At 41.6% G+C, this 15,243-nt stretch overlaps 1 protein-coding gene across 2 annotated transcripts in view; it reads right to left on the reverse strand.

Moving 5' to 3' along the window:
• Rnf128 (ring finger protein 128) overlaps positions 1-15,243 on the reverse strand; it is a 103,131-nt gene that overhangs the window by 49,782 nt on the left and 38,106 nt on the right. Inside the window, exon 1 of one of the 2 annotated variants that reach the window (XM_048428494.3) lies at positions 8,140-8,799. The exons of the other annotated variant lie outside the window; for it this stretch is intronic. Within the exon in view, the coding sequence (XP_048284451.1) occupies positions 8,140-8,614 (475 nt within the window). The 5' untranslated portion in view covers positions 8,615-8,799. Of the gene's footprint in view, positions 1-8,139; positions 8,800-15,243 lie in introns of those variants that run through there. 2 annotated transcript variants of the gene reach the window in all.

The following is a 15,243-nucleotide window of genomic DNA, read 5'->3' on the forward strand; positions in this document are numbered from 1 at the left end:
ATGTAGAGCTGCAAAGTGGGTATTGTAGAGCAGAGTGTAGCAAGTGGAAACTGCTTTAGTATCCTGGTCAAAAACCAAACAAGTATATGCACTTGCACACATGTGTACACACACGCACACCATGTGTTTGGTAATAAAATAACACTCTATGCCGGGCAGTGGTGGTGCACACCTTTAATCTCAACACTCGAGAGGCAGAGGCAGGTTGAGGGCAGCCTGGTCTACAAAATGAGTTCCAGGACAGCCAGGGCTACACAGAGAAACTGTCTCAAAAGTAAGTAAACAAATAACACCTTCCAACATGTAGGAAAGAATAATCAGGTTTTTTTTTACATTGGGATTGTCTTCTGGGATTTGATAGTATTTCATTCTATTGAGTTAGATGCAGGTAACATAAGTGCTTTCATTTGTGAAAAATTCATTGAACTATGAGCCAATGATTTATGAACCTTTTTAGCATGTTTGTTATACTTCACTATATATATATACACAATATATATATATACTTCACTATAATATATACTTCATTGTATATATACCACATATACTTCACTATATAAATACTATACATACACCATATACTACATATACACTATATATATTGAAATATATGATACTATAGATACTGTATATACTATATATACTCTATGAAGTATATAGATATATAAATTTTCATATTCTTTTTATCCAGTGCTGGATTTCCAACCCAGTACAATCCTCTCTGAAAATACATGGCACCCTATCAGATGAAGTTTGGGAAAACTCCAGTGATATTTTACAGTTGGGTGGACAGAATTTCTTTAAAAAGCTACTTCAATCCAGGAGGTACAACTTCATCAAGCAGTAGGGAGCTGGGAGAAAATCTCAACTGTGGAAAAGATTTCACTTATAGGGATACTGAGAGAATGATAACTAAAGCACCATTGTTGACCAAATCCTTCAAAGATTGCTGATGATATAGCTCATTTGATAGACTGCTTGTCTAGCAAGCGCAAAACCTTGGGTTTCATCCTCTGTAGCACATAAACTGAGCTTGGTGGCACACACCTGTCACCCCAGCACACTGGGGACCAAGGCTTGAGGATCAGTATGTCAAAGTCATCATGGGCTACATAGGATGTTGAAGGCTGGCCTGGGCTACACCATACCCTGTCTCAGGAAGAAAAGCATTTCAACAGGACCAAGTCATAATAGATTATCACATGGGGTAGACCACTTTATACCTCTTGAATATATCTCATGTAAACATTTATGGAGACCGTATTTTTGTTTCAAGCTATGTAATTCACACTGTTTTCCACCCAACTGTTGCACTTCCCTTCTGATAACTGATGGAAGAGAGGTTCATTTCCAGTCCCTAGTCGATTGCCATGACCTTCAACTAGAAGAGAATTCTCTTTTCAGTTTTACCCATGCAAGGAAAATTTGCAATTAAAAGCATTGATTTTGATATAGGGCTGTAGTGCACACTATACATATGTAGAATTTTAAAAATAATGTATACTTAGGAAAAGAAAATTATGGTGAGAACACTAAATATGACAAATGGGTTTTTCTACAAACTTGTATGCCTTTTAAATTTTTTTCTGAATATTACTACCATAACATTAATTATAAAAATTAACTACTATGATAAAAGTAAAATAAAAAGCTATACCTATATATTTAAAAAGACACAAGAAGCATTATTAATGGTGTTTATTTCCATGCTAAGGAACGTTGAGTAATTCTATTTTACATTTTACCTATGCTTAGCTCCATAATCAGAAAACAACGAAGAAAATGTATGTATGTACTGTATACACTATAGTCCTCTATTGCAACTCAATGCTTTCATCATTTCAGAAGTGAGAACAAAAGCCACAAACAGATGGGGTACATAGAGGCTCAGTGTGATAATATATATGTGATAATACATACTTCCCAGAGATAGAGGGGAGAAAGCCTTCTTTATGTGCACAGAAAACAATGCACGGATCCAGCTGTGAGTCCTGTTTTAAAGGTGAGATCATTTTATGCAGGGAATGTCAAAGCGCAGGACGTGCAATGGAAGCATTTTAACTGGAGACCCAAACTGAAGGCCGGCATAAAGAGATTTTTAAACATCCAGAAACAGCGCAGGGTAAACACAGTGGAAGAGCTCACATGTGTCATTCTTTGTTTGTTACCCAGGTAATTCTGCTTTAAAAAATCCATAGCATTTAGTCATTTTGTTGGTCACTATAGAAATTAAGGAGCCTATAATTTGAAGTATTTCTCTACTCTTACTATATATTCTCCATGCTGTGAAAGTCTAGACTCTTTAACAGGGTATGGTATCTATTTTGTATGCAGACAAGAAACACAGTAATGCTCAATAAAATGAAGTCCAGTTTCCAGTCCTCTGGTATTTTTCCAGCAGATCTTAGGGCCCTCTACCATTTGACTTCTCAGGTGTTTGAGGCATGTCAAAAAGCATTTCTAGAGCACATTCAGAAGAAAGGCTCCCCGGGAGGAATCTAATCTAAAGATTAACAGAACATCAAAATGACTACCCTCTAGCAGGAAGGCAAAACATGTAAACAAATAACAAGGGGTAAAGGCAGAAAGCATGAGAGATGAGGTACTATTCAAACAAACTTAGTTACTTTGTAGGTGTGGGCTGTAGCAGGCAGAGGGGAAGAGACGCCACAATAGAGAAACACCACAATTGAACTTCATATGTGCCTGTAATCCCAGCACTCAAGAGGCAGAAGCAGGGGAATCTCTGTGACTTTGAGGCCAGCCTCACCATCCTATCTAATTTCAGGCGACTCGGGCCTATATAGTGAGACCCTGTCTCAAATAAGTAAGCAAGTGAAACCGTTTTTAAAGGAAAAAGGATTTTACAAATAAAGCAAGCGTTTGTGCAGGAATGTGAAGGTGGGTGAGTTTCTGACCCGCAGAGTTGGGAAGAATATCAGAAGTGCTCTAGACTTGGTTAAAGAGTTGGCTGCAGGGTCTGATGAGTGGAGTTGGATGCCCAGGCCCCAGGGCGAAGGACAGAACCGACTCCTGAAGGTTGTCCTCTGACTTTTACGTGCATTCTAAGGCATGCACACCACACACCCACAAAAATTTAAAAATCATTAAAAATGGCCATTTAAACAAATGATACTAGGAAAGGAGAGAGTACATTTTGGTATCAATGAGAGAAGAGGAATATAAAGCTTTCAAAATCCTCAGGGACCAGTTTATTCAGTTGTGGACACTGGGCTGAGCAGCGAGTTGTAAAATATATAAGCAATGGCATGTATGTGATCCGGGCTCTGGTGGCAACACGGAAGGGAAGAAGTGCGTGCAGACTAATCAGGAAGCTGACTGCTGCTTCCTGAGAAGCTGTGGGAACTGAATGCAGGGTATTAATTATCTATCACAAGAGAGAAGGGAACAGTGGGACAGTATTTAAAGAGATAGCATCAACTTGCTGCCACAGCTGTTTGTAAAAGAGGTGGGAGGAGCTGCGAAGCCCACAGTACAATGGAAAAGAAGTGCTAGGTGAACCAGCTCATAAAACAGGGAAGCAAGAGACTGGGAGAAGTCCGAGCCAAGGGCACTGTGTCAAATATAGTACTGCAGAGACGTGCAGGCCACATCTGGAAATCACAGTGGTATTGCACACTGGCAAATCACCACCACCCAATCCTTCAACCAGTTTATTCGATTGGGAAAGTTGCTATTCTAGAGGAAGAGAAAAAAGAAAGAGTCAAGCAGGGATTGAGACCGTGATAATTCAATAGCACACAGCATTTCAGGGCCAGGTGTGGTGGCACACACCTTTAAACCCAGCACTAGGCAGGCAGAGGCAGGCGGATCTCTGTGTGTTTGAAGCAGGCCTGGTCTACTGACTGAGACAGCTCAAACAAACAAACAGTATTTCAAAGTGCTTTTTAGACGGGGAAAAAAAGATTGGTAGCTTAACTGAGAAGAAGCTATTAAAGAAAAGAATGTCAAAGCTTGGAAGATCAAAAGTTTTTCCTCGTGAAAAAAAAAAATCTGCCTGATCTACTCTATGCCTAGAGGGTTTAAGTTAAGATTTTGAGTTATGTGGACTTTGAAGTACTGAAGACTGCTCATTTTCAAATTTCGCTCTCTAAACATAGGACTCAATTTTTGTTTTATAAAATGCATTTAACTAGCCTACTAGGATGAAAAAAGACATGTCATCGACACTATCTCATTTAATCCTAGCAACCTCAGGAGGCTTTTAAAAATGTTTTATCTCTATCATATATAAGAGAGAACCAAGAATTAAAATAGCTGCCCTAGAGATTAGAAATAGTAAGTGGCAGGCCCCCATTCTCTTAACTAATGTGCTACGTTATCATTCAACAAAGTATACAAGCAACTTTTATATACCAGACTGTTTGATGAAAGAGCACCGAATCATTAACTTACACTGTTTAGTTCATTATTATTTTTTTAAAATAAAGCCCTCAGGAACAGCGCTTCTCCTGCCACCTCCTCGCATACGTTTCAAGTCCTTGTAAATGTGCCCCAGACTATGAAGGTCACGTGTAGCTCTGCACGGGCCCTTCAATAAATCCATGCCTGCCCATATTGACGCAAGGAAAATTGTACAAGCAAGTACACAGATCACTTCAACCCGTAGGCTGTGCTCAATTAGACAGCAGGCATGGCTTAGGCCCATCTGCTTGATCTGCGAAAGAACAGTAAGCCGTGCCATAGAGAAAGCATGCTTCTCATACTTCAGCGTGAAAAATCTATCTACATTTTAGATGGCTTCAGGGCTTACTCTGCATTTTGGCTGCCTCTCATCTGATTTTCATATTTGAAGTGACTCTGAATAATTAAAGTTTGCTATCAAATTCTCCTCAGAATTTTTATCTAGGTTTCTGGATCAATTTAGTTGAAATATATATGCAGGCATTCCACAGCAAGCTATGAGTTCACGTGTAGCCTTTGCCATGACGTATCTGGATGAGCGGGGGGTTTTCTCAATAGTTTGTAACCAAAATCAAATACAAACATAAATTACACGGGTTGATAAAAGACCTTTGGTGGGTTTGTTCGTTCATTTGTTTGTTTTTTGAGGCAGGTTTTCTGTACACAGCCCTGACTGGCCTTGAACTCAGAGATCAGAGACCCACGGACCTCTGTTTGGGAGTAAAGGCCTGTACCACCATGCCCAGCTAATAGTAGATCACCTTTTTGTGAAATTTTGAAATCTATTAAAAAAAATAGCTTCATTTTCTTAATTGATTGCTCACATATTGTGGAATTTTTCTCAAAATGAATGAACGAAGGAATGAATAAGTGAGTGAGTGGAATAAATAAATAAATAAATAAATGGTATGGCACTGGCCCAGCACTTGGGTGGCTGAAGCAGTAGGATCATGAGTTTTCAACACCAGCCGGAACTCATTGGGTTATAGGGTGAGTAGGGAGCCGCTCTGGGCTATACAGCGAGATCTTGCCTCCAAAACAAACAAGAAAACAAAACCAAAAGCCATGGTTTTAAACCACTTATTTCATTCAGTTCCTTGAAGCAATGCATGTTTAAGATTTTATGGTTATGACAGGGGAGAGCATAGATATTCTGTACAAATTCAAAGGGCAAATAATTCCAGTGTGGCCCCCGTGAGAGTCTGTGAAGACAGAGTTTGTAAACAGAGGAGATAGGGGTGGCTTTTTCACATTTGGTGGCCCCTGTGTAATCCACAAGGACTTAAAACTGAAACCTCGGTCCTACCTCTCCCTCACTAGGATACAAGCCATTTTTTAAGCCAGATGTTTAAAAGAAAGCCCTAGATTTGTTCTCAGGAGAGAGAAGGGCAAATAGCATAGTACTCTCTGAATACTCACTAGCAAATGTGAGCACAGTGGCTCCTCCCTGTGCTGAAAAGTAGCTTCTCTAGAAGTTTAAGAGAGAGATGTCATTTTATGCCTCAAAAGCTTTTTGGGTAGTCAGGGTAGTTAGCATCACAGGGGTATCTGTTCTCCTATCGATTTGGTTAATAAAAAGCTTCCAAAGTATCCGAATCTTACATTACACTTGTAACTTTCTTTATCCCTATTTGAGTTCCTGAAGCACAATAGACCTAGTCAGATTTTCAGGCTATCCATGTCTTCACATTGGTAACTGAATAATCATACATTTGTGCATTCACTTTTTGCTTCCTCTTATCACTAATCTATTATACAACTAACATTTATGGCTCTTTATCATCTGTTACCTGGCTTATCTATTATCCTCAGCAAGCATCTCCATAAATATCACCTCCATTTTATAGATGGGGAAATCAAGACCTGGTAAGGTTAAATTATCTGTCCAAGGTCACAAAGCTCTTGTGTATTAAATCTATAACTGGATTGCCGATCTTCATTACAATGTCTGTTTTTTCTCCTACACCGTGGTGCCTGTCAATAAATAATGATGCCTATGTGGAAAGTCTAGCACATAGTAGGAGCTCAATAGAAGTTAATTTGTCTCCTAAAACTATCAGATAAATACCCTTAACAGGAGTTAAGCAGTTTAACAAGGAACCCTTTAAAATAAAACATATTACTCCACTGGAAATCATTCATACAAATGAATCTCATTTGGAGAAGACTAAGTCAAATCCTTGTAAAATCAGATAGCCAAATAAAGACTTTTAAATTTTCCTAAGCTTCATTATTCAACTTTAGTAGCCTTTAAAAGGCAATTGTATTCTAATCAATGTATCATCATCTAGGAAGGATGCAGTTTGCTCTCTTAATCAATATACTAAATCTAAGAACTGCAGTATTTCAGAGCTGATCCAGACCATAGTGTTCTCTCGTCTCAGCTGTATCTCGGCAGGCTCTGCCAACTCGGTGCCCACCCCCCTAAACCTACACTACCATTCCACGCGTAACTTGCACAAGGTCACAAAGCTAAGCCAAGCAAAGGGGCTTAGAGGAACTCAAATCGCCTGAGTTCCGGTCCAGTGCTCTTTCCAATTCTACCTCACATCCAGTCCACACAAGTGCTCTCCAGGCAGGGCCAGTGGTACTATCGTAAGCAAAACGCAAATTCTCCAGCAGTTCAGTAACTAAATTCCTTTCTCCGGGGACTCCCAAAGAATTCTTCGCATCTGCTAACCTTTAGTAGCACCGTCCTAAATGCTTGAAGGTTTATTTCATTTTACCCTAGAGGCAAACATGTGGATAATCGGCTTCTTATTATCGTGTCTGGTTTGACTGACGAGGGAACCCAGACTCGAGTTAAGATAAGTTGCCCAAGGTCACAGGACTAGTAAGCTCTGGAGCAGAAATTTGAGTCAAGGTCTGACTTTAGGCCCAGCTCTTAACAGCCAGAAAACATTGTTACTTGTCTTTTCTTTTTTTTTCACCCTTGCTCCTTTTTTCTTTGTCCTTCGGGGCCTAGGGATCACAAATGACAAAAGGGGGTTTCTAGAAGGGGGGGGGGAATAGTCACCCGCCATGCCCACACGTTTCAGAAGTACCTGGACTACTTTTACAAAGTCTGGGCCTTTATTTTCTCAGTGACACTAATCACCTGCTTGGGAACTCAAGAACCTAAATCAGATTTGTCAAGAGGCAAACAAAAGCACTGATAACAAGAAGTACTCGGGATCCAAGACCACTGGGCATAGAACTCCAAAGCTAAAGTTTCCACAAAAATTACAATGAGGTTAACCGAGTACTGTAACATAATCTCTTACTTGATACGTAGGAAACGTGAAAAGAAACCAGAGACAGGAAAAAAAAATCCGTTTTTATACTGCAAAGAGATTCCCAGGCGATGTTCTGCCCTCATAGTTTGAAAGCCAATGTCCACCCCTCCCACACCCTTAATCCTAGGCAAAGCACCCTCATGAAACACCAGGAAAAGACGCAAAATCCCCAGCTGTGCCAGCCTCGGTCTCTCCCCCCCCCCCCCCCGTTTGTCTTACCCTTTTCCACCAGAGGCAAATTAAATTCTAAAGGAATTTTTTACACCCAACCCCCACACCTGGCGAATCTCGGGAGAACCCTGCTCTACTAAGTGGGGGCAAAAAGGGCAGCCGCTTTCTTTCCCAACAAGAGGTCTGGGGGAGGCGAGCAGTGAGGGAAACTGGGGAAACTGGTCAAAGGTAGAGGTCTGAAGAGGTGCAAATTAGTAGCTGCACTCACCAGGGTGAGACATGGGGATGACCTCATTGCGGGTCCCAGGGAAGTTAAAGATGACCGCTCCAGAAGCCCCTCTCTCCGAAGCCAGATGGATCTTGTCCGCGAAGGTGCAACCTCCGCCGCGTTGGATGAGGGCCAACCAAGACACTTGCACCGTGCTTCCCCAAACCGTGGGCACGGTGAAATTGGTGTGCGGGTTACAGGCGTTGAGCGCCCCGGGCCCGTCGGGCGGTACCAGGACCCCGGAGACGGGCTCCAGCGGCGAGTCCTGGCCATACACGCCCTCCTCGCTCAGCTCCCACACCGTGCGGTTCACTCCGGTGTGCGGAACCCGCCAGGACACGTTGAGGTACGCGGTCCACACGGCTTCGGCACCCCGGGAACCGGGTGCGTGCGGACTCAGAGCCAGAAGGAAGCACCAAGCCAGCAGCCTGGCAGCTCCGCAACCTCCGCGGAAGCAGCCAACCTGGGTCCCCATGGTGCGCGCTCAGCGGGAGACCCTGACCCGGGGTTAGGTGCAAGCCAGGTGGGGAGCCTGCGGCCAGCAGTCGGTCCGCGGCCAGCAAGGTCGCCTGCTGCCGGCGGGCACGCAGCGGTGGCGGCCAGGCTACTGCAGACTCACTCCCTCAAGCGCTAGAGATGCTTGCTCGCGACTGCCGAGCAAGCGTCGGGCTCTGGGACGCTAGCGCGAAGCTCCGCCCAGCCGGCTGGGGGTAGAGGTGGCTGGGAGAGCGAGGGAGAGAAAGAGAGGGAGGGAAAGGACACTGCGGGATCCGCCTCTTAAAAGGGTCACGGGGTGGGAAAGCATTACAAGAGAAACTCGAGGTCGGGCAGCCAGGTGTGTCGGGTCGTCTTTGGGAAGAATGTGCGGGCGAGAAGCTGGAGAATGCGCCAATTTACGAGCTTTCAATTCTGATTCGGATAAGAGTCCCTTTTGAAAGGCAGGAATGCCTCGTTCCCTCTCAGTCGCCTGAAGGGGAGTTTGGGCTATTTGGTAGGAGAATGGGAAAGTACTTCTGAAAAGCTGCAGGTCCAAAGGGTGCCAGTTCTGAGTAGGTGGATAGTGCTGGGCTTAGCTGTTTCTTGGTTTCTAAAGGAAGGACAAGCAAAAGGCGTCCTCATTACTCCCTTTATTTATTTCCTTAGTGGCCACAAATGGTACATTTCTCTTTACCTGATCTCAGCAAGCCCTATCTGTGTGAGAGTGTCTTTCCTACCATCACCCCAGGCTAACACACTGTACCAGATGCCCCTTGTAAGCAGTGTAGATAGTCAAAACAGAATCACTGTCTTCACACATCTCTAAGTCAAGCCTTTTTTTTCACCTTCCACAAAGTAGGTTTGACCTAACTGATACTCCAGCATGATTTGTGATCTTAACTCGATTACTTTTCTTCTCTTGACACCAAGTAGAATGAGGCTGACCCACCTGGACAATTCTTTGGATATGATTTATTCATATTTCAGTATACATTTCTATCAACACTACCAATGACGACACTTATGGGTGGATTCTCAAAAACTGTACGTGGTAATAAGCTGAATTAATATACCTGGTGACAGGCAGTTCAGAATTAATTTATGATTTTGATATTTGGATAGAGTCTCTCTCTATGTAGCCCTGACCCACCTAGGACTAAATAGAGAAGACCAGATTCAAAGCTGAGACAGCCCTCTTGCCTAGTTGACATTACAGTAGACATGTGCTACCAGGCCCATCTTCTTAATAACTCTGAACCTCTGGAATTTCCTTCTCTATGCCTCAATTTCTCCATAAGTTATAATGGGAATAATAGTGATGGCCTCATGGAATTGTTCTAACGGTTGAAAGTCTTCATATAAATGACTTAGGACCCTGCTTAGCAGCGTGTGAAAGGTATGTTAAATATTATTACTGGACAAGTTTGGGGGTCCAAGATATCTATAATATTGAGGTTGTTGCCTAGCGATAATAATCAGAGACAATGATGTTTCCAAGTTCAGGCTTAGCTATCTATCTTCTTCGTTCAGTCTAATTTCCAGCATATCACTTCTAAACTACCTCTCTTGTCCAAATCCGCGGCCCAGCATTTTACTTTATAGTATTTCCCAAGGTTAAGCATGACGTTATTCTCTTCCTGATATTCTTAGGGCCCAGAGAAACCTAGAGGAAAATTAGCTCCATCTATCAAACACCACCTCAAATACAAGTGAGTATTCTGGGAAACGTGAGCCTTGAGTGTTAAAAGGAACTGTAGGAGCTGCTTGGAGTAAGTATGGGAACCATAGAAAAATACTCCCCCCAGATAGCAATGCTACTAATCTTTGAGATTTAAAATACCCAAACAAAAAGCAGAGTAGTATCACCCATTTATGCGAAACAGTATAATTCCAGAAATTATCTGAGTTTGTTAATAAAAAAACACTCAAAATATAATTAAACAATATTGCTGGAATGAAAATCAACTGCATTGTTCTTTGAAGAGAATGTGTTCAAAAGAAAGGTGATATTTTGTAAAGTATCTATAAAATTAAATATGGAGAGATATTAATTCATATTTTCCATTTATTAGTACTTAAATATTTATCTCACATCTATTATGTGCTATGAATTCAATTTAAGTCTAATAAAATATCAATTATGCTTTAAAAAGCTCATGAAATTAACTTTGAAGAATAATAAGCAATCATTATATGCTAGTAATGTATGCCTATGGTACTGTCTCTATACTAAAGGTCTACACAGGCCAATAGTGGGTAATAGAGAAAAGTTCCCTAACCTAGACTAGGAAATCAGGGAAAGTATATAACTGTGCTGAGCTCAAGAGAATTAGCCTTTCTAGGCAAAGAGCAACACAAGAGAAGGCATGGTGACCTGAAATAGCAGTGCTGAAAACCAGCAATTACAGCAGGCCTCCTAAGTGTAAAATGGCTGAAACCTAGAGCCTTAAACGGAAGGTCGTACGAGAGAAAATTAGAAGTCTGAGAATGAAGTTCAGTGGTAGAAAACTTGACTAACGCATGGGATGTTCTGGGTCCATCCCCAACACTGAAAAAAGTAAGTAATAAAGAAAGATAAAATCGAAGGCCAGACCTTCAGAGTATTTGGAGTAAAGCTAGGAAGTGTCTGGATTTGATCCAAAAAAGTAATATAATCAGGATTTAAACAGAGAGTAATATCAGATTTGCAATTTAGAGATCATTATGGCTTCTCTGTAGATAATAGATTGGAAGGAACAAGAGTAGTATTGGGGAGCTGAGGTAGATTTTTGGCAGTATTCCAAGTGGGAAATGAAGGTAGCCTGGGCAGTAGACAAGAGAAGATGTGGGCAGAATGGGGATTCATTGTGAAGGCCAAATCCATTGCACTTATTTTGAGGGATGGTACAGAGGGAGGAATAGGGTTGAGGTCTTCTTTTCTAAAGACTGGATGCATTCTGTCAGGGAGTACAGGAAGGCACCTTAAACTGTGTAAAGTCGATAAGAAAGAGAAGTTCCCTTTAGACGTGTTCATTTCAAACTGCGTGTAATATAACCACGTAGAAGGGTGTACTAGGTTATTGACTCTTCTTATTACTGAACACTTACTAAATGTAAGAAACTGAGAAGGCAGAGGCATAAAGGGAACATTCTTGCTCTAAATGGCGTCAGGGTTTAGCAGAGAGAGTCAGAGATAGGCAGATAATAATCATAAGTAACAATGAACAGTATGATCTGGTAAAGCTTAGGTGTTCCTTAAATGAAGAGGGTGAAGATGCTATTCAGGCACCAGTATCTGTATATGAGAACGGCAGAGAATAATCAGAGGACTAACATTCAGATATAAGCTACCAAAGGGGAGAGAAGGAAAATGAAATTAGTCAAGTAGGTGGGACACGAAGAGTTTCAAATGTGCAGAATCAGCATGCATATCCCCTATGAACTCACATGAAGCAAATTTGACAAACTGTTGCTAAATCTAAGTGGTGGGCATATAGGTGTTAAATTATTTTTCTTGTCTGTGTATTTTTTATACTTTGTGTAATTTATGAGTTTAAATTGTGAATTTTAAATTTTCTTTAATGTGAATGTTTGTTTTGCCTGCATCTATGTATGTCTATCATAAGCCTGGTGCTTTTGAAGGTTAGAAAATGGTCTTAGATCCTTTGGAACTGGGGTTACAGGTAGTTGTGAGCTGCCACAAGGGTGCTGGGAATTGAGCCCAGGTCCTCTGAAAGAGCAGCCAGTACTCTTAATCATTGAACCATTTAGCCATCCCCTAAGTTGTGGATTTATATTGAAGCTAGTGGAATATAAGAATAATATAACAGGTCTTGGTTTAAAAATTCATCCCGATTGTTATGAAGACAAGACTGGTAACAGACTAGTTAGGAGGCTATTGTCATCAGATTTCTTTTGGCGGTCTAACTCAGTTATGAAATGGAGACATCAGGCTACCATGGCTTGATGACGTGAACCATTAAGCATCCCCTTGCTCCGAGTCCATACTCACCAAGCAACCTTCTTATTATCATTTAGCTTCTCCTGTAAATACGCCTACAGGGAGATAATGCACTCATCAGCAAACACTAGTATCGGGCCCATTTGGAAGTTACCCTTCTCATTATAAATTAATCAATTGGCATTCTGACTTGCATATTGGTCTCCTGTGAATTTGGTTAACTGTGAGTCAGTCCCCAGGAGCCCAGACTCTGGTTATACTACCAGTTAAATTTCAAAGCTTTCAAAGCTGAGAAACAGATTGCCGAACCTAATTGCGTCAAACGTCTTTCCATGATGAGTAACTTGCTGACTGTCCCTACCTTATCCCCATGCCTTCCTGTGGAATATTTTCACACTACAACAGTTGCCTACTACTAAGCGTTATGTCTGCTGCTGATCAGGAGCATCACCCGTGTCAGGAGCCTGACTAGAAATGCTAGCATCCATTTCTGCTTTAGTACTCGCGGGCATCAGCTCTCACTCCTTCACAGAGCATCACATGCTGAGGAAGACTACAGGTTTTCTGTTGGAAAGTTCCTATTCCCATTAATGTAGCTCAATTCTCTACCTCTCCCTTCCCCACTCTTAGGATTCTGGGTCCTCAGTGTCTTCATTGTATCCTTGGCCATATCCTTATTCATCTAGGGCCTTTGCTCCCACAAATGGCCCTGGACCAGACCTCACCTGATTTCTGACAATTGAGTTGATTAATCCTAAAAATATTCTCTCGGATTGCTACTTTCCTTAAGGCTAATAACAGTTACTCGACTACTGTTCTTTGAATATTTACCAGGTGTTTTACATACTTATCTCCATCTATTATTATTCCAATCTTTTTTTTTTTAACAGAGCAGGAAACAGGCTCAGCATTCGCAGCAGGCCTAAAGCAGTTAAACAGAAGCAGAATTCCAATGCCGTTCTGACTATAAGTATTAATAGCTGATAATGACTCACACCATTCCTCGGTAGAGTGGCATGCACACTGTAACTTTTTTTATGCTAAAGAAAGTTTAAGGAATGCTTCTCATTTGCATTTCAAGCACTGTCACCATTGAGGGAGCGAGTAATAGGCGAGAGCCAAGAGCCTTTTTGTATTATTCAAATCCTACCACGAAGATGAACCCTGCCAAACGTTTCTATCAACAGCAGCAGATGAAACGGCCCTGAGCAGGCGCTATCTGATGATAAACTGATAAAGCAGAACAGCATCCTGCAGGAGCAACGGTGTGGCGCCAATGTGGCAGATTACGTTTCCTATCACACAGACTATCTGCAAAGGCGTCGAGCTGAATGATAGTGTGCAGCCTCAAATACATCTGCAAAAAGAGGAGCCATCGTATCTGACCTCTTACCATTAAATAAATGACAAAACACAGCCTGGAATAACAAGTGTCTTCCACACCAGCGATGGTGGAGGTCTACAGCTGGAGAACATGCGTGCTGTCTGGGCTCCATAGAGAGGCCTGGCAGCTGCTATATATGGTTAGGACGATGAAAATGGTGGGGGTGTAGAAAGAAGAGCTGAACAAAGGGAAACAAAATGCCAACACATAAGGCTACTTCATCTTTCCAGGTAGCACATCATCACTTGCAAATACAAGCATGACTCAGTTAGCCCACACTGGCCTAAAGCCAAAGAAAGGATAAAACTTCAGGGAGGGGCTTAGCAATAGTTGTATGATGCACCTAAAACTAAGGACAGCCTCCTTCTGTCTATCATTAATAGTTAAATGAGAACCTTCTATGGTCCAGGTAGCTTTATAGGGATAATATACTATATCTTAGCAAAAAGAAACAGGTCCAGGTCTAGGCAGTTGATGATATCACCCATGATTACCAATGGCAGAGTTGGAATTTGACCCCAAGTCCAGGTATAAAACCACACTCTTCCCATTTTTTTCTCTTTCCTCCTTATATATCACTACACCGAAAAACGAAAGCACAGAAGGCTTTCTATTTACTGAGAACCTACTATGTATCAGGCACTTTGCAAGAATTAATTCTATTCTCAGGCTTTTAAAAACATTTTTTACAGCAGATAGTACTAATAAAATTCCCATTGTAATTCAGATGAGGACCATGAGTTGTAAAAATGATGGAGTATCTTGCTGTTGGAATTCTCATGAGAATTTTCCTGGCTCCCAAATCTATATCCGTTTCCCTCTGATGCACTACTGCTCTGTATATATAGTGATGATACCATTACAAGGTGAAAAGAACAGATCCTTTTTGGCCATCTCCAGTAACAGTATAGGATGCTAAGAACAAATTCACCGAAGGGCCTTGATGTACCACTGAGCAGTCCCAGAAACCCGAAACAATGGGGACTGTGAGAATGTGTCTAATCATCAAATGCTTCCTATTATTTATGAATGTCTACTTCCTTGGCTGTACAAGCTCCCTTACATGTATGTGTAGAAATGAGTATCTCAACACACGCTTATAATGGGTGCTTTGTACTTGGTGAAGAAAACTTGCACAGGACGTATATTTTGTTGGAGGATATCACAGAGAACATGAGCTAATAGCTTCTGCTTGATTTTCATCAGGGGGTCAAATTACATATAGTGAATTTAGGGCGGTAGTTAAGAGGATCTCAGATTGCTGAGGAGTTTCGTTGCTTCCCGACTGTGTAGAAGAGCTCAA

This window comes from Myodes glareolus, chromosome X, assembly GCF_982192425.1.
Source record: "Myodes glareolus chromosome X, mMyoGla1.1, whole genome shotgun sequence".
Lineage (NCBI taxonomy): Eukaryota > Metazoa > Chordata > Mammalia > Rodentia > Cricetidae > Myodes > Myodes glareolus.